At 34.4% G+C, this 25,694-nt stretch overlaps 1 protein-coding gene across 1 annotated transcript; it reads left to right on the forward strand.

Moving 5' to 3' along the window:
- Positions 1-22,865: 22,865 nt before the first annotated feature.
- LOC131622355 (triose phosphate/phosphate translocator, non-green plastid, chloroplastic-like) lies at positions 22,866-25,365 on the forward strand. The gene is made up of 8 exons (XM_058893385.1): positions 22,866-23,528; positions 23,633-23,785; positions 24,101-24,186; positions 24,289-24,373; positions 24,475-24,594; positions 24,694-24,762; positions 24,896-25,025; positions 25,128-25,365. Exons 1-8 carry the CDS (start codon positions 23,052-23,054, stop codon positions 25,196-25,198), a joined length of 1,191 nt encoding a protein of 396 aa, XP_058749368.1. The 5' UTR covers positions 22,866-23,051; the 3' UTR covers positions 25,199-25,365.
- The last annotated feature ends 329 nt before the right edge of the window (positions 25,366-25,694 follow it).

Consider the following 25,694-nt stretch of genomic DNA (forward strand, 5'->3'; position numbering starts at 1 on the left):
GAACTTCCGAAACATCCCTGCGATGGAGTTTTCTGCAACTTCCATGGCAGACCCCAAAATCAAACATAAAACCAATTCAAAAAGCTTCTAAACAACCTAAATACTACTAACAACCAGTCCATATATCATTTATGCAATTGAAACCCTAAATAACATGCATTTGAATAATGAATCTAACAAATTTAAAACTTACAAATTGAGTGATTTGTGGGCTTTTGAATGTTGTATAGCAATGTGATTGGAGCCTTGATGCAGCCTTGGAAGTGTGTTTGCACAAATTTTCGCCTTTGCTTGTTTTTTATTTGAGTTAGGGTAAATGAATGGGGAGGGGGAGTGTTTTGATAAATCTGCATAACGCGCAGCATTTCGGAAATGAACTTCCGAAATACTGTTTTCGAAAATGAACTTCCGAAATAAGACAATTTTTTCAAGAAAAAAGGCGTTTTCGGAGATGCATCTCCGAAAACACCTTTTTCTTGCATTTTCGGAAATGAATTTCCGAAGTCAGGGGTAGTATGGGGTTTTCACCAGAGGTGGACTAGAAGGTAGGGAGGTTAGCAAAGAAATTTTCTAACGTTATTTCAAATAACATTTTACCTTATAGTTTACAGCTTGTCATTTTTTTCTTTCACTTTTATCCTTTATAATTTATTTTAATTTAAAATAAAATAATTATGTATTAAATGTTTCCTATGCTATTTTATATTTATAAGTTTGTTGAGCTGTTAATTTTCCAAACACTTTAATTAGCTTATCAGTTATTCGTCATCAACCATCACTTATATAAGTTATAAGTTATCGATCATCAGCCACCAACCATAAGCTATAAGCTATCGGCTAGATTATCAATCAACTACTATTTTTACCAAACAAAACCTAAACTACAAAAAATACATATACTGATCTCAGCTAGTTGAAATCTAATTTAATAAAGGGTTAAATAAGTTTTTGGTCCCTATAAAATTACCAAATTTCGTTTTAAGTCCCTCTAAAATTTTCCTTCAAATTTCAGTCCCTACAAAATATTCCGTCTAAAGAAATGGTCCCTGACGTTAAAAGCCACTAACGGCTGCTGATGTGTCAAGACAGGTGGAATTTTTTTAAACCAATTGTTAATTGTTTTAATCCAGCCTTATCTTTAACATGATCTTCTTCTTCTAGTCCCTCCTCTTTCTCTAATCTTCATCGTGGTCCCTCTTCTCTCATCCATTCTTGTCCCTTCCAACAACGACAACTCCTGCTCCGGTCCCAAAAAACGACAAGGTAAGTCCCACTTTCTGATTCTATTGTTTAATAATTGCGACATTTCTGTCTTGAAACTTGTTTAGGGTTGTGCGTTCCTTGCATGCAATATACCATTATTTAGGGTTCTATTTTTGTTGTCAAGTCACTATCTGATATACCATTGAAATGTGTAGGGAATGGGGTTATTTAAGGTTGTCTTTTTTACCAATGGCAAATTTGTAAGAGATGAAGGGGTATCATATGAAGGGGGCGATGTTTTTGCTATAGCTGGTCAGGACCCAGATTTCTGGTCATATTTTGAAGCATGTGATTTACTTAAGTCTTTGGATGCTTCATTTATAAAGGAAGATGTGAAAATGTGGTGGAAGTCCGAACATGGCTCACTTGAAAATGATCTAAAACCACTTGTTAATGATGAGGATGCAACATTGTTAGCTATGTGTGCTGAGGAGACAAAGTCTGATATTGAGATATATACTGAGCCAAAAGACAATGTTAATTCAGAAGATAGTGAAGATAGTGAATCAAGTGAAGACTCTTTGGATGGCATACATTTTGAAGATAGTGAAGAGGAGAGGATGAATGATAATGATGAAGATGTAGGTGAAGAGATCAACAATTCTGGTGCAGGTGGAGTAGAAGATGGTGCAGTTATGGATGGAGTAGAAAATGGTGCAGGTGGAGCAGAAAATGGTGTAAGTGGAGTAGAAAATGGTGCAGGTGGAGCAGAAAATGGTGCAGGTGGTATACATACAGGAATGATGACAGCAGAGATGGAAAGGGAACACATAATTGATGATGACTACTTAACAGATGAGCTTGATAGTGGGGTAGATGATGATAGTGATGGTGGTAAGCCTTCAGTGGTAAAGTTTAGGGATGATGAAAAACTTAGAAAGGAATTTAAGTTCAAGGTTGGAATGGAATTTTCATCTCTGAAGCAATTTAAAAAGGCTGTACTGGAACACAATGTGTTGAATGGGAGGGAAGTTAAGTTTGCCAAAAATGATGGGGAAAGGTGCAGGGTTATTTGTAAGGATAAACAACAATGTGGTTACACTGTTTTATGCAGTAGAGTGTTGAGAACTGAATCATTCAGGATTAAGACTTTAATTCAGAAGCACAAATGTGGAAGAAAGTTCTTCAACAAGAATGCTAATGCTGATTGGGTGTCTAGAATAATTGTGGACAAGTTGAAGAACAATTCAGGTATGAAATTGAATGAGATTGTTTCTGATGTTAGATTGAGGTTTGCCACAGAAATTACTGGATGTAGGGCTTTCAAAGCAAGGCAAATAGCTAGAAGGGTTGTTGAAGGTGACTCAGCCAAGCAGTACACTATGTTATGGTCATATGGAGCTGAATTGAGAAGGGCATGTATAGGTAATACATTTAAGTTGAACATTTCTGGATTGCCACCTAAGTTTGAAAGGTGCTACATGTGCTTTGATGGTACAAAGAGAGCATTCAAGAATGGTTGTAGACCTTTCATAGGATTGGATGGTTGTCACTTAAAGAACAAATATGGTGGAATATTGTTGATAGCTGTCAGTAGGGATGCTAATGATCAGTATCTTCCACTTGCCTTTGGTGTTGTGGACACTGAGTGTAGGGACTCTTGGAGCTGGTTTATGAGGTTGCTTCTTGAAGACATAGGTTCTGATAATAGGTGTTGCTTCATTTCTGATCAGCAAAAGGTGTTATTTGTTAATCTTTCTTTCCTTATATGTGATTATATGTGATTTTAAGTATTAACTTAGGTCTTTATATGCAGGGACTGGTGAATGTATTTGAGGAAGACTATCCTGAATTTGAGCACAGGTTTTGCTTAAGACATTTGTATGCTAACTTCAAGAAGAAGTTTGGGGGTGGTACACTCTATAGAGATCTAATAATGGCTGCAGCAAAGGCAACCTATTTTGAAGACCATGAGGCTAAGATGAATCAAATTAAAGAGGCAAATCCAGATGCCTATGAATGGATGAATGCTATTCCCAAGAATAAGTGGTGTAAGCATGCCTTTCCCTTCTACTCTAAGTGTGATGTTCTTATGAACAACCTAAGTGAATCTTTTAATGCTACTATTTTGATGCAAAGGGATAAACCTATACTAACCATGTTTGAATGGATTAGGAACTATCTAATGGGTAGGTTTGCCACTCTTAGGGAGAAGGTAGAGAATTACAAAGGAGTGATTATGTCTAAGCCACTTAGAAGGTTAGATAGGGAGATAGAAAAAAGTGCTAGTTGGCTGCCCACTTATGCAGGTAGATTAACATTTCAGGTTACTCATGTAATGTTCACAGATAGTTTTGTTGTGGACTTGGCAAAACATACATGTTCTTGTAATTTTTGGGACTTGGTAGGGATCCCATGTAGACATGTTGTTGCAGCCATTCATAGGAAGGTAGATAACCCCATTAACTATGTACACAAGTGTTATCATAAGTCTACCTATGTAACATGTTACAATGAAGTTATCAGTCCTATTAATGGCCAAAACAAATGGCCAAAGACCACTGACCCTGAAATCTTGCCACCTAGTTATAAGAGAGGCCCTGGCAGACCAAAGAAATTGAGAAGAAGAGAGGCTGATGAAGAAATTCAAACAAGGTGGCAAAGGACTAACACAAGTCATAGGTGCAAGATTTGCTTTGAATATGGACATAACAAAAGGACTTGTAAGAAAAACAAACAGCTAGCAGTTATTGTTGGTGAAGTACCAAGAGATGTACCAAGAGATGTATCAAGAGATGTATCAAGAGATGTACCAACAGATGTACCAACAGGTGTTGCACCCACCCAAGGAAGCCAAACACCTAATGTGGGAACTTCTGGAGTCAAAAAAAGGGTAAGTAATTGAACTAAATTGGTTACAATTATTTTGGTTAATTTTCTTACAATTACATTGGTTGCAGGCTTCTGTGCAAATAGGAGGGAAATCAAAGAAGTCAAAGTCTACTGCAAATATAGGAGGGAAATCAAAGAAGTCAAAGTCTACTGCAAATGTAGGAGGGAAATCAAAGAAGTCAAAGTCTACTGCAAATGTAGGAGGTTCTGTGCAAACTAATGATGTGCCACAACATGAAGCTGTAAGTGAGAATCAAGCTGAAGATGTGCAAGCTGGAGATGTGCCTCATAGCAATGAGAATCAAGCTGAAGATGTGCAAGCTGGAGATGTGCAAATTAATGATGTGCAATCTAATGATGTGCCTGCTAATGATGTGCCTCATACCAATGAAGGTGTAAGTGAGAATCAAGCTAATGATGTGCCTCATACCAATGAAGATGTGCCTGCTAATGATGTGCCTCATACCAATGAAGATGTGCCTCATTCACAAAACACTGTCAGTTCAGCTGAGGCAATGAAAAGGTATTGTGGAATTGATCCTGATGAATTGGAGGCCTTGTTAGATGATGAGGAAATACTTGATATTGCACCATTGAGAATTGATACTAGTCCTGTCAAGAGTAAAAGATCTGGTCCCAAGACCTTTATTGGGAAATGCCCCAAGGTTCCAAAAACTGTCAAACCATCCATTGCTCCAAAGGTGTCCAAAGCTGCCAACAAGCCAACTATGTCAACTATGAGTGACCCTGTAAGTTTGTAACAAAAATTGATGTACCTTGGCATGATGTGTTTATAAACCATTGTTAACTGTTTTTTGTCTTAACAGGTAAAGGTAATGATATCACCAAGGAAAAAGTCCAATCTTGCTGCATCTCCAATTAGAAAGAGTGATAGACTAAGGACTTTGAAGGCAAAAAATATACCGGGGCCTGGAAGGGATCAAAATGATCCACTTGAAATTCCTGATGAGGACTCTAATGTGAGCAGTGCTAGTGGGAGCAAGCCATGGGCTGACATCCAAAAGAGCATGACTCAGTGATCCAAAATTGTCCTACTGTTTTGTTATTTACTTTGAAACATTTGTGTGATGTATGATGAACCACTTTTGGAAGTATCTCTTTTGTGTTGAACTGAATCTAAGCTGTATTATGAAGATGTATTATGAACCACTTTTGGATGTATCTCTTTTGTTTTGTACTGAATCTAAGAGCTTTGGTTTTATCAGTTGCTTTGGTTTTTATCAGTTGCTTTGGTTTTTATCAGTTGCTTTGGTTTTTATCAGTTGCTTTGGTATTATGAACCATTTTATCAGTTGCTTTGGTTTTTCATTTATGTGTATCATAACAAACAAAATTGAAACAAGAACTACATTGTATTTCATTAAACCAGGCATATCATTACAGAACATCAAACAAGAACATCAAACAAGAACATCAAACAAGAACATCAAACAAGAACATCAAACAAGAACATCAAACTACATTATCAATTGTTCACAAGCCTAAACAACTCAGTAATTACACTTGAACACAAAATACAAATTAATCATACAGGACACAACAAGAACCAACATCTTTATTTTTCCATGAAATTCCAATATTTTCAACTTGGCCTTTAAGTTCTTGTTCTTCTTCCTTGCATCCTCATACAATGACTTCATATATCCCACAGATTCCATGACATCAAACTCTGAATTCCTAATGGTAAGATCTTCATTTCCAGATTTTTCACCAACATCTTCAGCCCATATGAATAGATTACAAGTATCAGCATTCTTCCAGTAAGGACATCTCCAAAACAACCTCCCCTTATTTGGTCCATTGTTACATTGATACATCACCATCCGAGCTTGACACCCACAAAACCTACCACCAAATCGCGATTTCACTGAAACAGACGACATAGGTCACGATGAACGAAGAATAACTTGAAGGAATGAACGAAGAAGAAGCACAAAGTGACACTGATATATGAATTAGGGCAAAAGAAGAAGAGGAACTAGGACACAATGGATGCAGAAGATGAAGAAGAGGAATTAGGACAAAGGATTTGCAAAGGAATGACACTGTGTGGTCCCTTTAATAACACGCTGGATTAAAACAATTAACAATTGGTTTAAAAAAATTCCACCTGTCTTGACACGTCAGCAGCCGTTAGTGGCTTTTAACGTTAGGGACCATTTCTTTAGACGGAATATTTTGTAGGGACTGAAATTTGAAGGAAAATTTTAGAGGGACTCAAAACGAAATTTGGTAATTTTATAGGGACCAAAAACTTATTTAACCCTTTAATAAATTATAGAAATAGAAGTACATGGAGTGTTGTTGGAGAAAAGTGAAGATGATGAATGGTGGATGTAGAGGCCTGTTGAGTTTTTTGGAGCAGGTCAAATAGGGCCTTTTATTGATTTAGTGTGAAGCCAATATTCTCTTCTGATTATTAGTGTTTATAGACTTTGGCTACAGTCGGTTTCTTTAGGTAAGGAGGAAGTTTGTGCTTCTTGAAGCAAACTTTTATAGTATGGACGATTTTATTGGAATAGGAGCAGACTTTGTGACGTCTACCACGACCCTTGGAGTTGGATTTGGGAGTTTGATCAAAATATTTTCCACGAAAGGGTTGCTTGTTGAAGTTCGCAACAAGCTTTTTGAGTTGTTGCTGTCGATCTTGTCGGATAAGTAGTAAGAAGACTTTGTTTATGGAAAGTAAAGGGTGCATCAGCATTATCTGAGATTTGACAGGCGGATATGTTTCATTTAAACCTTTGAGAAAATGTATGACATAGTCACCTTCATTATAAGCTTTGATGTTTGGAAGGAGTTGGCAATTGCAGGGTGTTAAATAGATGCAATGTGGAAGAGGGCGGAAATTATCGTATTCTTGCCACAATTTCTTTAGTATAATAAAGTATTAAGTAATTGTAGATTCACCTTGTTCGAGAGAGTAAATTATTTCCTGAAGGTCCGATATGTGAAATACATCCCCCTAATTGTTCCTTTCAGGAAGTTCTTCCCAAATTTCCAATGTCGTATTAATCTAGAGAATGCTTTCAGAGATTCCATGCTCGACAGAATTAGTTAACCATGACATTACCATGGTGTTGCAGCGGTCCCAAGCGATTTGGCTATTATCATAGGTAATTGGACGAGTTAGTGTTCCATTGATGAACCCTAACTTGTTTTTAGAAAGGAAGGCCATTTTTACAGAGCGAGACCGTGAATAATAGTTGATATTTGATAGATAAGGGGTGACGAGTGCAAGGGTTGTCACTAGGATGCATAGAGAAATGGTTGGGCATATCATATTGAAAAGCTCTATGTGTATTTGGGTGTTGATCAGAAACGTCGTGCGAGTCTTTTTTGTTGAGTAGGATTTATGAGACTTGGATGGTGAGGGAGTTTTTTCGTTGTTTGAATTGTCAGCCATGATTGAAAGAATGAGATGATTTGGGAAGAAATAGAAAAGGGATTAGAATCTAGGATATTCTTTTTGTTGTTGAAAAAGAATTTGAAGAATATTTGGAAATTAACAACGGATCTATGTAAATCTTTGGGGTTTTTAAAGAGATCATAATGATTTTCTGGAAAATTGATGGAGGTCGTTGTGGATGATTGAATAGGTGAATAATATTTTTGTAGAGATTTGGAAGGTGTACGTTGTTGATGAAGATTTGTGTATTTATGAACGAGCATTTTGATAAACTGGATATGAATCTTTCAGTATTGTGAGGAAATGTGAAGTTTTCTGGAAAAATGTTGAAGGTTGATAATGATTGTTGAAGGAAATCTTGGTTTTGCTGGAAAAATGTTGAAAGTTTGATAAAGATCGTTTGAGGGGGTTCTTGGGTTTTCAATAAGAAATGTTAAAGGTTTCATGAAGATCGTTGAAGAAGTTTTGGGTTTTCTAAAAAAATGTTAAATATGGATGAAGATTGTTGAAGAATTTATGGATTTTCTGGAAAAAAATGTTTGAAGGTGGCAGAAGATGGGTGAGTTTTCAGATGAAGGTTATGGGGAATCAGATTGGAGAGAGAGAAAGAGAGAGAGAGAGTGTGTGTGTGTGTGTGAAAAAGGGATGGTTTTTATTAGGAGTGGAAAACGGGAATGCCCATCCCGTTTAGACCTATCCTACAAAAGTCCACAAAAAACGGGGCGGGATGGCCATAGTTAAGAGTGCAGGCCTAAAATTTTGCCCCGTCGCACAAAATAAGGAGAGTATGGCAAAGAACACCCGCGAGCTTTGCTTCTTTTAAGCCTAAAATGTAAAATTTTATGTAAATGCTCATGCCTGCAAAAAATGGTGTGAGACAGACATATTAGAGGTTGCGAGCTGTTAGAGGTCAATTTGTTGATATATTTTTTCATACTTTTGAGGTCTTTTGCAACTTATATTATAATTATCTAGTGTTTATACATTCAATTCATGTAAATAAATAAGTATAAGCTTATATTGATTACTTGTTAGTTTCTTTACATTTCCTTTTCATTTTGTAGGATTTTTTGAAGATAACAAATTTTGGGACTTAAAGTGTGCAAGAGGGATGCTTAGAAGAGTCAAGAAGTCCAAAACAATCAAGCAAATTTTTGCAAGCTTGCTTAGCGAGCCTGTAGCTCGCTAGGAGAAGGAGAAACATAACTGAGCCACATTTTGGAGCTTGCTTAGCGAAGGCATTTTGCTTAGCGAGGTCATCTTTGAAGACCAAGATATTTTCGCAAGCTCGCTTAGCGAGACTAGCTGGCTAAGTGAGAAATTACTTTTTCGAACTTGAGTGAGGCACTTGTAGATATTTTTTGTGACCTTATCTTTATATTTTCCACCAACTTTCTTCATAAATTTTCTAGGGCCTAAAAATAGTATGAGAGAGAGAGAGAGAGAAAAAAACATCTTTGGAGATTTTCATCAAGATTTCCAAGCATCATCCATCTTCATCTTTGATCTTTGATGTTAGTGAATCTTCTTTTGTTACTTGTTTTTGAAGCTACCATGGCTATGGATAGCTAAATCTCTTTTGTGTCAAGATTATAGATAGTTAACTTGTATAGTATGTATTTCTTTTGATCTTTTGTGTATGAACTTACTTGATGATTAATATATGGTGAATATCTTGTTGTTTGTGTACTATTTGTTGATTTGAATCACTATTGAGAGATATTTTCAAACCTTGGCCTAGTGATATTCATCTATCAATAAACAAACACTAGAGATAGATTTGTAAGTTGTAACTTAATAATAACTTGTATCAAGCTTCAAAGATTATCATGTTGATTATTGGCATGAGAGATCATCTAGTGGTTAATATGATAATACTCACAATATTGCTTTAGAGATAAACAGTGTCAAGAGGATATGTAATTGTATTAATCATTAATAAGTTCATACACGTGATTAATCGAATATATATAAAGCAAGTTAGCGAAACCTAATCTTGACACGCTTTTCTCAAATCGTTCAAAATTCTATTTTACTGTCCTTACTTAATTTTCATGCAATCGAAACTTTCCGTTACTCAAACTTTTCCAAAAACCTTACTCAAAACATTTTTAATTATAGAACAACAGTAATATCACATCAATCCCTGTGGAAACGATAAAATAAATACTTGTCCTATAAAGTGTTTTAAACAAAATGGCGTCGTTGTCAGGGATTGACGTTTAGATATTACAAGCATTGCAATAGTTTTATTGTTTTGAGAGTTACTTGTATTATTATTATTATTATTATTATTATTATTATTATTAAACTTTGATTCCTAGTCTTTGCTCACTTTTTTGGTTAGTGCTTCAGCTTTTTGTTTATGCGAGGAAGTGTACTTGTAGATCAACTCCTTTTTTATCTTGAGATTGAAAGGACTGGTTGTAGACTTAATAACAAAACAATAAGGAGAAGACAACTAGCAAAAGAAAGGAGACTAAGACAAGAAGCTGCTACTTATTCAACATCTCAAACTCTTGAAGAAGTTATAGTTGAACCCTTACCACCACCTAGAGCTCCTTGCACTAATAGTCCTAGGCGCAATGCTCAATTTGCTCAAACTTCTAACAATGCAATACATTCTAAGATGAAGAGCGACATACTTCAACTTTTGTATGCAATTCCTTTTACCGATCTTGATCATGAAGATCCTTATACTCATCTTACGAAGTTATATGAAATTGTTGGTGCAATTGGAGCTCCCGAATTTCAGGAAGAGCAAGTGTTTAAAATATTGTTTCCTCATTCTTTGATTGGGAAGGCTAAGGATTGATACCTTGACCAACCTACTCAAACAATGACATATTGGAATGATTTAGAAGAAAAGTTTCTTGAGAGATTTTTTCCACAATCAAGGTTCATGGAAGCCAAGACGGCTATATCGGTGCTCTCACAAGGTGCAAATGAATATCTTAATGAAGCTTGGGAGATGTACAAATCAATGCTTAGGAAGTGTCCAAGTCATGGTCTCGATGAGATCACATAAATACACATCTTTTGCAATGGTCTTCAACCTCAACCAAAACTCTTGTTGGATGCTATTGCTGGTGGTTATTTGATGGGAAAAACTGCGGAGGAAGCAATTGAAATCATTGAGAAAATGGCGCGGAATGATCACCAAGTTCAACATAATAGAGTGTATTCACAAAGAAAACCTGGACTTATTGAATCGGGGACCAATGATGCAATCTTAGCTAAAAATAAGTTACTTTCTCAACAAGTGGAGGAACTCACCAAGCAAATGACAAGGCTTCCTCAACAATTAATAGAATTTCAAGAGCTTCCCAATAAACAAAAGCAAGTTGCCTTATGCAAGCTTTGTAGCGGAGAGCATCCTATCGAATATTGTCCACCGGTGAGTGAAGAAGCAAATTTCATGGGCAACCAAAATCAAGGAGGCTATCAACAAAGGCAAGCTCTTTATCAAAATCAAGGAGGATACTAACAAAGAGGAAACAATCAACAATATGGCCAAGGATGGAGTCCGGAGAATTCCAATAGAAAAAATCCTTACCAAAATCCACCCCTTAAGAAAAACCTTCTAAGTTGGAAGAAACTTTGACTTAATTCATGCAAACATCAATGGCTAATCAAAAGAGCAATGAGGCGGCTATAAAGAATTTGGAGATTCAAATTGGTCAACTAGCCAAGCAATTGGCCGATCAACAAAGTGGACCATCATTTTCGGCAAATACTCAAGCTAATTCTAAGGAGCATTGCAAAGTAATTTTGACTAGAGTGGTAGAGTATTTGAAAATGGGGTTGGTAATGAGGTTGACAATGAAGAAGTTAGGATAGGAAAGAAGAAGGAGGTAGAAAAAGAAGTAAAACCAAAGAAAAATGAGGGAGTTATAGTTGAAAATGAGAGGATTGAAAAAGAAGGAATAGAGAAAGAAAAAAGTGAGGAAAAGAAAAAGAAAATTCAAGAGGAGAAAAAGAAAGCAGTGAGTCCATCGATTCGAAATTTGTCATATCCTCATGCCCCTAGTAGAAAAGACAATAAAAGACATTATGCTCGATTCATGGGTATATTTCGTCAATTGCAAATAAAAATTCCATTTTTCGAAGCTTTGGAGCAAATGCCTAAATATGCGAAGTTCATGAAGGATATTCTCACAAAGAAGAAAAGATATACGGATCAAGAAACCATCATCCTTGATAAGTTGTAGGGCAATCATTCAGCGTACTTTGCCCGTTACAATTGGTGATGTTTATGTTGGAAAGGATTTGATTGATTTGGATTCCAGTATCAATTTGATTTCATTATCCATATAAAATATATCAATTTCTTTTATGTTTATAAAATACACTAATGTGTGGTGTATGATTTTTACAAAAGAATATTATAATTTGGATATTCTAGTTATTTTCATTTTTATTTAAAAAATGAAAAATTTAAGTAATCTATGATAACTAAAGTATTTGTTTCATGTATCAATTGTATGTCCAAACAAATTTTTAAGTGATTGATTTTTTTAAAATGTTACAAAAATATTTGTAAGTATACATAACATAATTGTAATTATTTATTGATAAATAGTTTTTCATGTATACATTTTATCTTAAATTATATATTTATTAAAATATACACTTTTTTCTAAAGATATTATAAAGTAATATTAAATTTAGCGAAGAATTAGGAGAATATATTTACAAATTATATATTTTAATTACTCTTATATTTATTTAGAAGATATGGAAAAGAATTCAGATTAAAAATATTAATTAGATAAATATATGTTGTATATATGAATTGTAGACTCTAAATTTTTTTAATAATTTATATACATGACTATCAATTTAATTGATATAATAGAACCTTAAAAATATAATATTAATAAAATATATATATATATATATATATATATATATATATATATATATATATATATATATATATATATATATATATATATATATATATATTCATGTGTGATGCATCAATTTTTAATAAAATATAAAATTTAAATTTGTTAAAATTACAAAAATACCAAACAAAATATTTACATAATTTATAAGAATTAATTATTCAATTAATAATATAAACATTGTATTTGAATTAAAAAAAATGAATTAAAATGATATATATTTAATTATATATCTTAATTAATAGAATTAATTATACAATTAATACAATTGATATACATTCATTTTAATTTTTTTAATAAATATTGGATTAATTTAAAAATGCATTTGAAAAAAATTCCAAGACCAAATACTAAAATATTTCAAAAACGCATATTTGAAAATACGTTTTTCGCAAAAAACAGTGAATTTGGTGAATTCTAAAATACATATTCGAAAACACCTCTTAAAAAAAATAAAATGTAGAACGCTCAGAAATATATCTCCAAATTTAAAAAAAAAAATTGTGTTTGAAATCCCTAAAATAATATAGGAGTGAAATGAAAATTTTCCTAAATAATAATACAAATAAGCTCAAATTAATATACATCATGTCTTAACAGTTAACACTCCAACGAGTCCATTAAGATAAAATTGTACAAGTATGAATGAAAGTGTGTCTTAATATAAGAGTCATGCGGTAATATAAGAGAGTGACTATAACTGTCTTTAATTTTTTTCAACATGGAACACGAACGATTGTTAAATACATATTGACGATCCTGACAGAATGAGGACATGCTTATGTATTATGTGTGACGCCTATAAATAAAAGTCCCACCTAGACATAAATGATTGACTTGCTTGTACATAAATTGAACTTATAAATTAGACCAATCTTTTTGGAGAGTGGCCCAAAACATTAGTTAAATAATCCGCTTCATCTCGACATATTTTTTAATGAACAGTTACACAACTTAAGACAATATTTCTAGTTGTATTTTGATTTAATGTAACTCAATTAGAGTTGTCAAATGAGCCGATCCGACTCAGCCCATTTTAATTTTGTGGACCAAAATGTTTATATGGATTTGTTCGGTCTGACCCGATTATTTAATGGGCTGTAGAAAATGAGTCTGACCTGTTTTTCAAAGATCCGTATAGTTCGATTGGCCAATCCGGCACGTATATCAATATTATAGTTTTAATTTTATAAAAGGATGTAATGGATAAAAGCTAGAGAGAGTCATCATAAACTTAATTGAGTAATGTTTAAAATATTCATCAAATCAATATATATATATATATATATATATATATATATATATATATATATATATATATATATATATATATATATATATATATATATATTACTCCTCATCATCACCATTGATTCTTCTCAATCTAATGGTTAAAATTAATGAGTATCATTTTTCTCTCTCCACATTTAATTACTTATTAACTTTAATCATTAGATTGAAAAGAATCAATGATCATGATGAGGAGTAAGTCTTGATAACTTACTCCTGGAGTAAGAATATCCCTCCTCATATATGAGGAGGGATATTCTTACTCCAGGAGTAAGTTATCAAGACTTACTCCTCATCATCACCATTGATTCTTCTCAATCTAATGGTTAAAATTAATGAGTATCATTTTTCTCTCTCCACATTTAATTACTTATTAACTTTAACCATTAGATTGAAAAGAATCAATGGTCATGATGAGGAGTAAGTCTTAATAACTTACTCCTGGAGTAAGAATATCCCTCCTCATATATGAGGAGGGATATTCTTACTCCAGGAGTAAGTTATCAAGACTTACTCCTCATCATCACCATTGATTCTTCTCAATCTAATGGTTAAAATTAATGAGTATCATTTTTCTCTCTCCACATTTAATTACTTATTAACTTTAAGCATTAGATTGAAAAGAATCAATGGTCATGATGAGGAGTAAGTCTTAATAACTTACTCCTGGAGTAAGAATATCCCTCCTCATATATGAGGAGGGATATTCTTACTCCAGGAGTAAGTTATCAAGACTTACTCCTCATCATCACCATTGATTCTTCTCAATCTAATGGTTAAAATTAATGAGTATCATTTTTCTCTCTCCACATTTAATTACTTATTAACTTTAACCATTAGATTGAAAAGAATCAATGGTCATGATGAGGAGTAAGTCTTAATAACTTACTCCTGGAGTAAGAATATCCCTCCTCATATATGAGGAGGGATATTCTTACTCCAGGAGTAAGTTATCAAGACTTACTCCTCATCATCACCATTGATTCTTCTCAATCTAATGGTTAAAATTAATGAGTATCATTTTTCTCTCTCCACATTTAATTACTTATTAACTTTAACCATTAGATTGAAAAGAATCAATGGTCATGATGAGGAGTAAGTCTTAATAACTTACTCCTGGAGTAAGAATATCCCTCCTCTCTCTCTCTCTCTATATATATATATATATATATATATATATATATATATATATATATATATATATATATATATATATATATATATATGCAGCATATCAAGTGAGAGCATTTTATAATGAGAGATGAGAGGAAGAAATATCAACCATTGGATTCATCAAGAGAGAGAAATTAATAGTCACATTAAATTCTTAACATTCTCTCTCTTGATGAATCCAATGATTGATATTTCTTACTCTCATCTCTCATTATAAAATGTTCTCACTTGATATGCTCCCTATATATATATATATATATATATATATATATATATATATATATATATATATATATATATATATATATATATATATATATATCTCTGAATTATTATATGAGAACATGTGAATGAATCTGAATTATTAGATTTAAAAATAAATATGTAAAAATACAAAGTAATTTAATATTATTACCGATACTTATTAAATTTTCTCTTCATCTTACAACCATTTCTTTAATCACATAATCTTAGAAAATATATCTTCATCCTCTTTAACTTTACTTTATCAATTGAAATACATTTATGCAATCATATATTATCTCAAATTTTTTTTTGCAAAATTTACCAAAACCGTTTTTAGTGGGTCAAACCGAAACCCGCTTGATATGACCCGGTCTATGAAAAACATAAAAAATAGAATTGTATTTTCTAAAAATATTTTGCGACTCAACCTATACTAAATTACTGGACTTATAGACCGATCCAATGAGACAGGCCCATTTCGACAACTCTTAACACAACTCACAAAAATGCTAAGAGACACATAAATTGACAATTAACACCGTATAAAGTACGGTGTTTTGATTTTATTTTGGTTTTTTCTTTACCCACCTCCCTATGGAAGTCACCCCAGCGAAAACCCTAGTTTACCCCTGCTTCGGAAATGAACTTCCGAAATATTTTTTTTTAAAATTTTCTCAGACTTCGGAAGTTCATCTCTGAAAACACCAAATGGGGGGTGTTTTCGGAGATGAACTTCTGAAAATACCTTTTTTCATATTTTGGGGGGTTTCGGAAATGAGCTTCCGAATTATGCAGAAACTGTGTTTTTTTTATGATTTTGGAAACAGCCTCGTATTTTTAATTAAAGAAAGACGGCAAATAAAATAAGCGATATATAAACAGAAAATACTAATATACTAATATGATAAGAATAGTGATATATACAAACCGATCCGATCCAAATCCAAATAATAATAGTGTACGAAAGATACAATCCGAAAACAAAAAAAAATAAACCCGACCACTACTGAGTATGCCTAACCCTCTCACCCTGGGCCCTCCTCTGCCGCCTGAATGCCGCCGCATGGCCCGCATCAGTGACGATCATCTCCATCACGGCGACTGCCTCTGGACCGCCCTGATGAACGACACCTCGATCCAACGCGTCCCGCCCAAGCATCTCTATCCGCTGGTAGATCGGCAGGAGATCAATGGCGTGGTCATCCTCGGCCTACTGGTTCTCCAGGATCTCCTCGTGTGCTGGCCTAGGAGCGCCGAGAGTGTCGGGTGTCAGCAGAGGATGTGACACCCGATAGAACCATGTGACGTACCCCTCCACACTGTGCCAGTCCAGGGCGGTCCGCATGCGACGATACTCCTCTGGTACCACATGATGCTCCCAATCCTCAAACATGGCAGTGAGCTGCACTCTGGTCACTGTATCGGGAGCAGCCTCAAAGGGTGACCTGGGTATCATCTGCACAAATCCGAAATGCCGCATGCACCGCTCAGGGAGATACCGGACCATGATGGTAGTCCCGCATGCCAACCAGCCAGAATATAGAGATATGCCGTCAAAGGGGACAATCTGAGTGTAGTCGCTGAACGGCCTCCAGGTGACGTCATCATGCATCGTGCGGTCCAAGTACCCACGGTATGGTCCTACCGCATTGCTCCCCCTCTGGAGAACGTATCTGGCGGCCCTGGGCATTCCGGCAACGTACGCAGGATCGATGTGGAAGCCGTGGATGCGGGAGAAGTAGGAGATGATCCAGCTCTGAAACACAAACACGATAATGTAACGTACCGTAAGTAAATACGAAACATAAATAAATACGAAACTTAAATAAATACGAAACATAAGTAAATACGAAACATAAATAAATACGAAACAATTAAAATGAAACGTATCGTAAGTAGTGTGCAGGATCCGGTCAACTGCCTCGTCCTCTAGTTGGAAGCCTCATTCAGCTTATGGTATAGATATGCCAGAGTAGCTGCCCCCCAGTTCCACTGGTGAACGGTAGTCAGGTCCATGAAGTAGCGGAGGTAGGTCACGTCGACGTACCTTGCACTCTTGTCCACAAAGACTGCAACGCCTACCACATGCATGTACCAGCACCGGAGAGCGCAGCCACGGTGATACTGTGTAAATAGCTCGTCACCCGCCTCCTCGGCATCGGCCGCCGCGTCTAGGTGGTGCTCGAAATAGCGGATCAGTGTGGTGAACCGGATATGAGGCCCAGATGTCGTGGCGCACTCAAAGTCAGCAACTTCGGGCTCCATACCCAAATAGAGCGCCATTCACTCAGTGGCTACGACCCTATGGATCCGGGAGTGGGTCAACAGTGGCCCCCTGATCGACAGGTGGAGAAGACACTGCACATCATGCAAGGTGATCGTCATCTCCCCAACCGGCAAGTGGAAAGAAGACGTCTTCTTGTGCCACCGCTCCACAAAAGCCCCCTGCATGCCGTGGCTGATGGTGGTGTACCCCGTCATGCAGAGCCCACTGAGCCCTGAACCTCTCACAGCGTCGTTAAACCACTCAGCAGTCGGTTTAAACAGATTGAAAATCTTCCGGGCATGGTTCACCATTTTCAACGGCTCTCTCTCCTGTTACAAAAAAACAAATAAAAAAGTATGTTAAATAGACGGTTAATAAAATATTGAATAAACGTCTAAATTATAAACAGTTAAATAATGTAGTCGGGCAAATTATAAAAAATACCTCTCCCTCCCAGATCCGCCGAGCGACGTGATCGCGGTAGGATATCAGCACTGAAGTGTCAATGGGCCCTCCCGGGTAGTTGTCCTCCTGCTCATTCTCCTCCCCGAGTGGAGGGTCAACATCCGGTACCCCCTCCGCCTCGTGGTATGGCACTGCCACCTCCCCCTCCTCCTCCTCCTCCTCCTCTCGCTGGCGGGAAGAAGATACCCGAGCCAGCAGACTCCTCGATCCAGATGTAGAGGTACCCTCATCCATCTCCACGGGAACTCGCACACGTCATCCCCGACCCTGCCCTTGTCCCTGTGTCGACGCCAACTGCGCCGCCGCCCGCTCGCGTCTAGCCGACGCAGTCTGGGTCTCTCTACCCTGTCTGATGCGTGCTGGTTGGTTGCCTGACATGTTCCTGAAAACAATTGAAATCGATTAATATGCGAGACAACAGAAAAAACTAAAAAAAATTGAAATTTTGATACACTTCGGAAGTTCATTTCCGAAACTGGGAATGGAGGTGTTTTCGGAAATGAACTTCCGAAACACCCCTGCGCAGAAGTTCTCTGCAACCTCCAATGGCAGACCCCAAAATCCTAAATCAAAACTACTTTTATGCCTACTAAACAACCTAATATCAGTACCAACCTATCTTAATGTGATTTTTTCAATTTCTAAACACCCTAATAGAGTAATGAATAATGGATCTAAAAATTGAAATAAAATGATAAACTTACCAATTAGTGTTTGAGATTATTTAGGTTGAGATTGGAAGAAGACTTTGGCAATCTATTTGACTTCGCACTTGCTTGTTGCAGAAATTTTGAAAGAGGATGAGTTTGGAAGAAGATTAGGGTAAATGAATGGGGGAGGGGGGCTGTTTTGCTTAATCTGCAAAACGCCCAGTATTTCGGAAATGAACTTCCGAAATGCTGTTTTCGGAAATGAACTTCCGAAATAAGACAATTTTTTCAAAAAAAAAAGGCGCTTTCGGAGATACATCTCCGAAAACATCTTTTTCTTGCATTTCGGAGATGCATTTCCGAAGTCAGGGATAGTTTGGGTTTTTTCACCAGAGGTGGGCTAGAAGGTTGGGAGGTCTATAAAGAAATTTTCTTTATTTTTTTTTTTTTGTGTGTAAATTTTCTTTATTTTTCTTAATCCTTTACCTTAAGAAAAAGGCACTGAAGTAGCTTTGGTTAATACATATTAATAAAATTGACAAACTTACCATTTACATACTAAAATGTATGTAGATGCAAAGGAAGCCTGGATACATCAAGTTGAACAAAGAACCAAAATACCATTTTTCCTCTTCTAAATATATGGTCGAGATTTTCGTATTTGTTTATATTTAAAGGAAGTAATAAAGAATTATTAAAGAATGACATAGATAGCTGAAAAATAAGTCCAGTAGGGGACCTCTATCTTTTATGGCATGCTACCATACGTTTGACTCAATGTATATAGTTTTCTCTTTTATGATAATATAATAATATAATTTTCTTTCTTAATATTTATAAGAAATGTATATATAGAATTAATTTAAATAATAAAAAATACACAGTTAAACAAAATGAAATCATGATTATCTTAAAAAAAATTAAAACATACTTTAGTAAACTAATTAACATTCTCAAATGAATTAAAAGGTAGTGTACTGAGAGTATAAAATAGTTTTATATTGTCATCCAATAGAAAACAACCAACTTGTCATGTCATTAAATTTTTTAAAATAAAAGAATGATTTAATTGGATAAATGGTGGTGATTGATTGATAGTGTAAAAATATTTTACAATGTCAGTGCATCACCACTTTTCTCTTCCCAAAAAGTTAAAAGGTAGTGCACTAACAGTGTAAAATAGTTTTACATTGTCATCCAATAGAAAGCTATCAACATGCCATGTCATTAATTTTTTTTAAATAAAAAAATGGTTTAATTGGATAAATGATGGTGATTGATTGACGGTGTAAAAATATTTTACACTGTCAGTGCATCACCCATTTTCTCTTTCCAAAGAGTTAAAAAGTAGTGCGCTGACAATATAAAATAGTTTAACACTATCATCCAATAGAAAACTATCAACCTGCCATGTCATTAATTTTTTAAAAATAAAAGAATGGTTTAATTGGATAAATGGTGGTGATTGATTGTCAGTGTAAAAATATTTTATACTGTCAGTGCATCACCTTTTTTCTCTTCCCAAAGAGTTAAAAGGTAGTGCACTGACAATGTAAAATAGTTTTACACTGTCATCCAATAGAAAACTATCAACCTGCCATGTCATTAAATCTTTTTAAAATAAAAGAATAGTTTAATTAGATAAATAATGGTGATTGATTAACAGTGTAAAAATATTTTACACTTCAGTTTATTTTGTGGTCAACAAGTTTATTTCAATTTATAGACAGAAGCATATAATATTGTATGATATTGACGCAGTTGTCGGTTCATGCATCATATTCATTCGTGTCTTAAATTCATTGGTGGAATCATTGGTTCAGATGAGGAACCAGAGACGGACGTCTGATTCATTAGTGGAATCATTAGTTCAAATGAGGAAGCATAGGCATGGATCAATTAGTAACAAAGCTCTGAAATCCAAAAACTTGATACCACATGCATGTTGAGTTAGTAGTGATGAGTCATATTGTATTACATAAAGTTGTATCTGTGATTATTCTATGTCTGTGAACTATTTTATGAGGTTGAGGAATATTGTTGTTAAATTATCCTAACTGTTTATATGCACCGTTAACATTATGAACATATTTCTCACCCCTTTTTGTTTGTCTGTGTGACTTGTTGTACCGATAATACAAATACTCATGTAGATGAGTACTAGTTGCTTCTGCGTGGAAGGATTAGTGTAGATGCCTACTTCGTTTTTATTTATCGTTTTGAGTTTACTTATTATTTCTGAATTTTGTTCTGATAGTGTAACATCGGGGCAAAGTTTTTAGTTGTTTGATGTTTTTTGAGAATTTTGTTGGATTTATTTTCTTATGATAAAATTAAGTTGCTTATTAAAAGTATAAGATATTTTGTTGAGTTGTTGATGTTTTCAATTTCTTATGCATAATTTTAAGTTGAGAAGAATGTTTTATGAAGAATGTGTGAAACTGTATGATGATTTTAAAATAAATAATTTACATGTTCCTTTAAATAAGAGTTTTTGGGTAGTGTGTTACATCCCGTGCCAAGTCCCAAAAAAAGTTGACTTCTTAATTTATTTTTCATTTTTATTAAATTGTTTTCTTTATTAATAAATGTTTATCAAATTCTCTTTTTAAAGAATGTGGAATTTTAGTATTATTTTTATTTTGCATGAATTTGTATTAAATTTTTTTAATAAAATTAAATATTATTGGATGTTGTATTGCTTAGATTGAATTTTGAAAAATTAATTTAAAATTTAAAAATAAAATTGATTTTGTTTGGTTTTTTTAAATATTTATTTTGCTTCAATTCGATCTGGTTTTTTGACCATACCAAACCATGAATACTATAGGATTTTATTAATTAGTTGCGATTTAGTTGGTTCAGTTGACTATTGTTTGATTCAATTATTGAACCGTTTAAAAAATATTAGTCGATTAACTAATTAAAAGAAATGGTTCAGTTATTTAACAATAATTTGGTTCGATTGTGTGATTTAATTCTCTAGATTTTGAATAGCCCTAGTCCTAGTTGAAAACACCATTATTAAAAGTCATAACCAAAAATATGTTTTTCTTCCTAACATAACATAAAAGATAAAGGTCCCATTCTGAACTTATTTTCTTGTGGGGGTATCTTAAGTGATTCATGCACATACATCATAAAGTTAAGAATATTAAATGATCAAGTTCGTTCACGATGCTCAATTAGTTGTGATTCAACATTTTAAGAGTATCAACAATTAAAGAGTTTATAGATGGTCAGATTAAATAACCACCAAACGATAATGTCACTATCTTGATGACAAATCGATGCTTTTCTCTTCTTAATCGTAACGCACAAGAATATTTTAGGTCAACGAGATATGAGGTGGACATGTTCTAAAAAACATCTGATCAGATTAAATAATTAAAAAAGGATTGTGAGATCACATAACTAATGATCGCATGACATATGTCCTCCTTTTGACAGCTAAAATATCTCACACTTTCGAAAGTTATTGACTTTAACGTAGAAATATTTGCATATATCTTTGACGCCAAATCAAAAAGCATAAAGATATTTATTATAAGCCGAAGTTCACCATTAAATCTAAACCTATAAACTAGATTATGAGTAGGAATGATAATAAGGACGTTATGGGTAGGGTAATATAGTACATGTCCCCATACCCGAACACATACCCGTGTGGGTATCAACCTTTATACTCGTACCATATATCTAAGTACATATAGCTGTTATCCGCAATTCTAGTAAAAATAAATCTATCAATTGAAAAATATAATATCATTTTAGATTTTCAACAAAATTAATGAAAAATCAAAGATGTTAATGTTGGATTATGAAATAAACAAACACTTATATTAAAATGTGTAATAGTTTAATTTTGATGTATTCTTTTAAAAAGATATACATAAATTTTTTATATGATTATATAAATTAAAATATATTACTACACATTATGCGGATATGGGATCGGGTGATTACTAAAGTATCTGTATCTGCATTTATTAATATTTATTACTATGCATTTATTAATATTTATTACTATGTACGAAAATAATTGTCATCCTTAATCCCTAATTGTGAGTATTTCCTGAGCACAAGACTTCACTAGGTTTGATTCCAATTCATAACAAAAGTTTGAAAGATTAAAATACACCACAAAAATCTCCCCCCACAAAATACACCAAAACAAAAGGAGGAATAGAATAACCAAAATCAAAATAAAATTTGTCTTGTAAATCTTGATAGGTGTATCAATTTTGACCCGTTTCTCCTTAAAGACAACGACGTGATCCCGTTTTTTAAAGAAAGAAAATCAAGATTCACTATAAGTAATTAACTATGGCTGCCACCAATAGCATAGAATAGAATATACGACAAATCATAGTCTAGATTCATGCCCTTTTGTCTTTCTATATTCGAAATTCACATTCTTTATTTAGGTTTCTCTCCCACTTCCACGCTCCATCGTCGTCAAGTAACATACCAAACAAACCATTCTTAATAACCAGAAAACTCATCCTTCTCTTCCGATCTCCAAAATGCAGGTCACTCTTTCACCTCTCACCCCTTCCCTCTCTCTCTACAAATCTCGCTCTTCTCTCTCCTCTCTTCCCTCATTCAATCCCATTCTCAACCCTTCTATCTCTTCTTCTTCCTCTTCCTTCCCGTCATGCACACCAATCGTTTCTTCTTCTTTTTCTTCCAAATTCATCTCCCTGACACCCCTCCATTCCTCCAACAACAACACCTTTCACACCAAAGCAAGCGTCACCGCCGCCGCAGACTCCTCCTCCTCCTCCTCCAGCAGCAGCCTCTTCAAAACTCTAGAGCTCGGCGTCCTCTTTTGTCTCTGGTTCTCCTTCAACATATACTTCAATATCTACAACAAACAGGTCTTGAAGGTTTACCATTTACCTGTAACTATCACGGCTTTTCAATTTGCCATTGGAACACTCCTTGTAACATTCATGTGGGGTCTTAACCTATATAAAAGACCAAAAATCACTTCTTCACAGGTATTATTTATTTTCATCCCTCTCTTGTTACTGTTTATATTTGTTCTGTTTCTGTTTTGTATTATTGTTAATTTATGTCTCTGTTGTTTTTTGTTTTCTTGCAGCTTTTAGCAATATTTCCATTGGCTTTGGTACATACATTAGGGAACCTTTTCACAAACATGAGCCTTGGAAAAGTTGCTGTTTCTTTTACTCATACTGTCAAATCAATGGAGCCTTTCTTTTCTGTCCTTATGTCTTCTATGTTCCTTGGAGAGGTAAGGTAACACCAAATACGTAGTTTATTGTATTGAATTGATGTTTACTGTACTTTCTTATGAATCTGTTTTATGTCTGATATTTTTGTCTATACTAAAAGTAGAACACATGGTTGAAAACAAATGATTTGTTATAGCATTATTAGACAGGATGGAACCAACGGAAATATATAACACAGACTGTCTCATTTTATTCTTTATATAGTTGGAACAGTTTTTGTCATTGTCTATGTTGTCACTGTAGAAGTCAAAATTCAAAATTCAATACAAAGTTAAATGGTTTTTCCAATCTTAATTCCTTTACTTTTTTTACAGATGCCTACAGCATGGGTGGTTGCTTCCCTTGTGCCTATTGCAGGTGGAGTGGCGCTGGCGTCTGCTACAGAGGCCTCGTTCAATTGGTGAGTCTTACTCCTCCTAGATTATAAACGGAGTTACATGAAAAGAAACTATTTGGTCATTAGAATTCTAACATGTGATTTTTCTCTTGCAATATTGAATAGGATTGGGTTTTTGAGTGCTATGGCTTCCAATTTGACAAATCAATCTCGTAATGTTCTTAGCAAAAAACTCATGGTTAGCAAGGAGGTAATACCTTAATATGATCAATGAAATGATTAAGAGTAGCACTTAATGAGTTATGTCGCTATTGTCGAAGATTTAAAATTACAATAATTTTTTCTTCTCAGGAATCCATGGACAACATAACACTCTTCTCAATAATAACAGTCATGTCGTTCTTCCTATCAGTACCTCTAACTATCTTCATGGAGGGTGTCAAATTTACCCCTGCTTACCTGCAATCCGCAGTAAGTAACTTAATTGTTGACAATGATAGTAAATGATGTTAACATTCTCAAATCAAAATACACCGTTCTCTCGTACATAAACGTTTTTCCTCTTCTCAGGGATTAGATGTTCAACAAGTATATATTAGATCTCTTCTCGCTGCACTGTGTTTCCACGCGTATCAGCAAGTGAGTTTTTCCTCTTTCATTCGAGAGTGTTACAATCTCCACTTCTTGTTACAAAGCATTATATCCAGGCATCACTAATTTTACATACCGAAAACAAAAATCAATTTATTTAGCGTGAAATTAACATGTGCAGGTTTCTTATATGATACTGGAGAGAGTATCACCTGTTACTCATTCAGTAGCAAACTGCGTGAAGCGAGTGATTGTAATTGTGAGCTCTGTCATTTTTTTCCAAACACCAGTCTCACCGATTAACGCATTAGGTAATAAAACAAAATTGTTTCTTCCTTGTTAACCATATAAATGTTTCTGCATAATAGCTCTTATTGAAACTGACAATTTTATGTGCTTATTATTCTGTGCAGGAACTGGTATAGCTCTTTCTGGTGTTTTTCTATATTCCAGGGTGAAGGGAATTAAGCCAAAGACAGAATAATTTCAGAAGTAAAATTTTGCTAGAATAGGTTAGATATGTCTGAGTGGCGCCTAATGGTTGTACTCAATGAATAATTTATCATAACTTTTTTTTATTACATGTCACACTTTTTTTTTGTTGAGGAGATGTACAAAACATTAGTTGATAAATGTTGGCAAGTTTTTCTACTTGAAAGGCTTCCATGTTGACAATTTCTCACTAACATTTACTAGTGGTTTTGATGTAAATTTGAAGAAATGAACTAAGATTTTCAAATGATGATAAATAAGTTTGTTAGTTAGTGATTGCTTACCGTATTTCAAATGATGATATATCTGTGTCTCAATCTATTTGGCCTAAAATGATTGTGGTGATTGCTTAACGTAGTTTATCATGAGTTGTTGATTAATAAATTCATTAAGTTACGTTCAAATTCATTCGTCATTTTCAAAATCTGAATTAATATCACATTTTTCACAATGGTCAGAGACTCTATGTCCTCAGTTTTATTTTAATG

This window comes from Vicia villosa, unplaced genomic scaffold, assembly GCF_029867415.1.
Source record: "Vicia villosa cultivar HV-30 ecotype Madison, WI unplaced genomic scaffold, Vvil1.0 ctg.000029F_1_1_2_unsc, whole genome shotgun sequence".
NCBI classification, from domain to species: Eukaryota; Viridiplantae; Streptophyta; class Magnoliopsida; order Fabales; family Fabaceae; genus Vicia; species Vicia villosa.

What these genes read in the sequence shown, in the direction of transcription:
- LOC131622355 (XM_058893385.1), top strand. Translation starts at nt 23,052, where the DNA reads ATGCAGGTCACTCTTTCACCTCTCACCCCTTCCCTCTCTCTCTACAAA. An exon ending in CAAAAATCACTTCTTCACAG is followed by an intron (nt 23,529 to 23,632) that starts GTATTATTTATT and finishes GTTTTCTTGCAG; the next exon opens with CTTTTAGCAATATTTCCATT. An exon ending in AACTCATGGTTAGCAAGGAG is followed by an intron (nt 24,374 to 24,474) that starts GTAATACCTTAA and finishes TTTTCTTCTCAG; the next exon opens with GAATCCATGGACAACATAAC.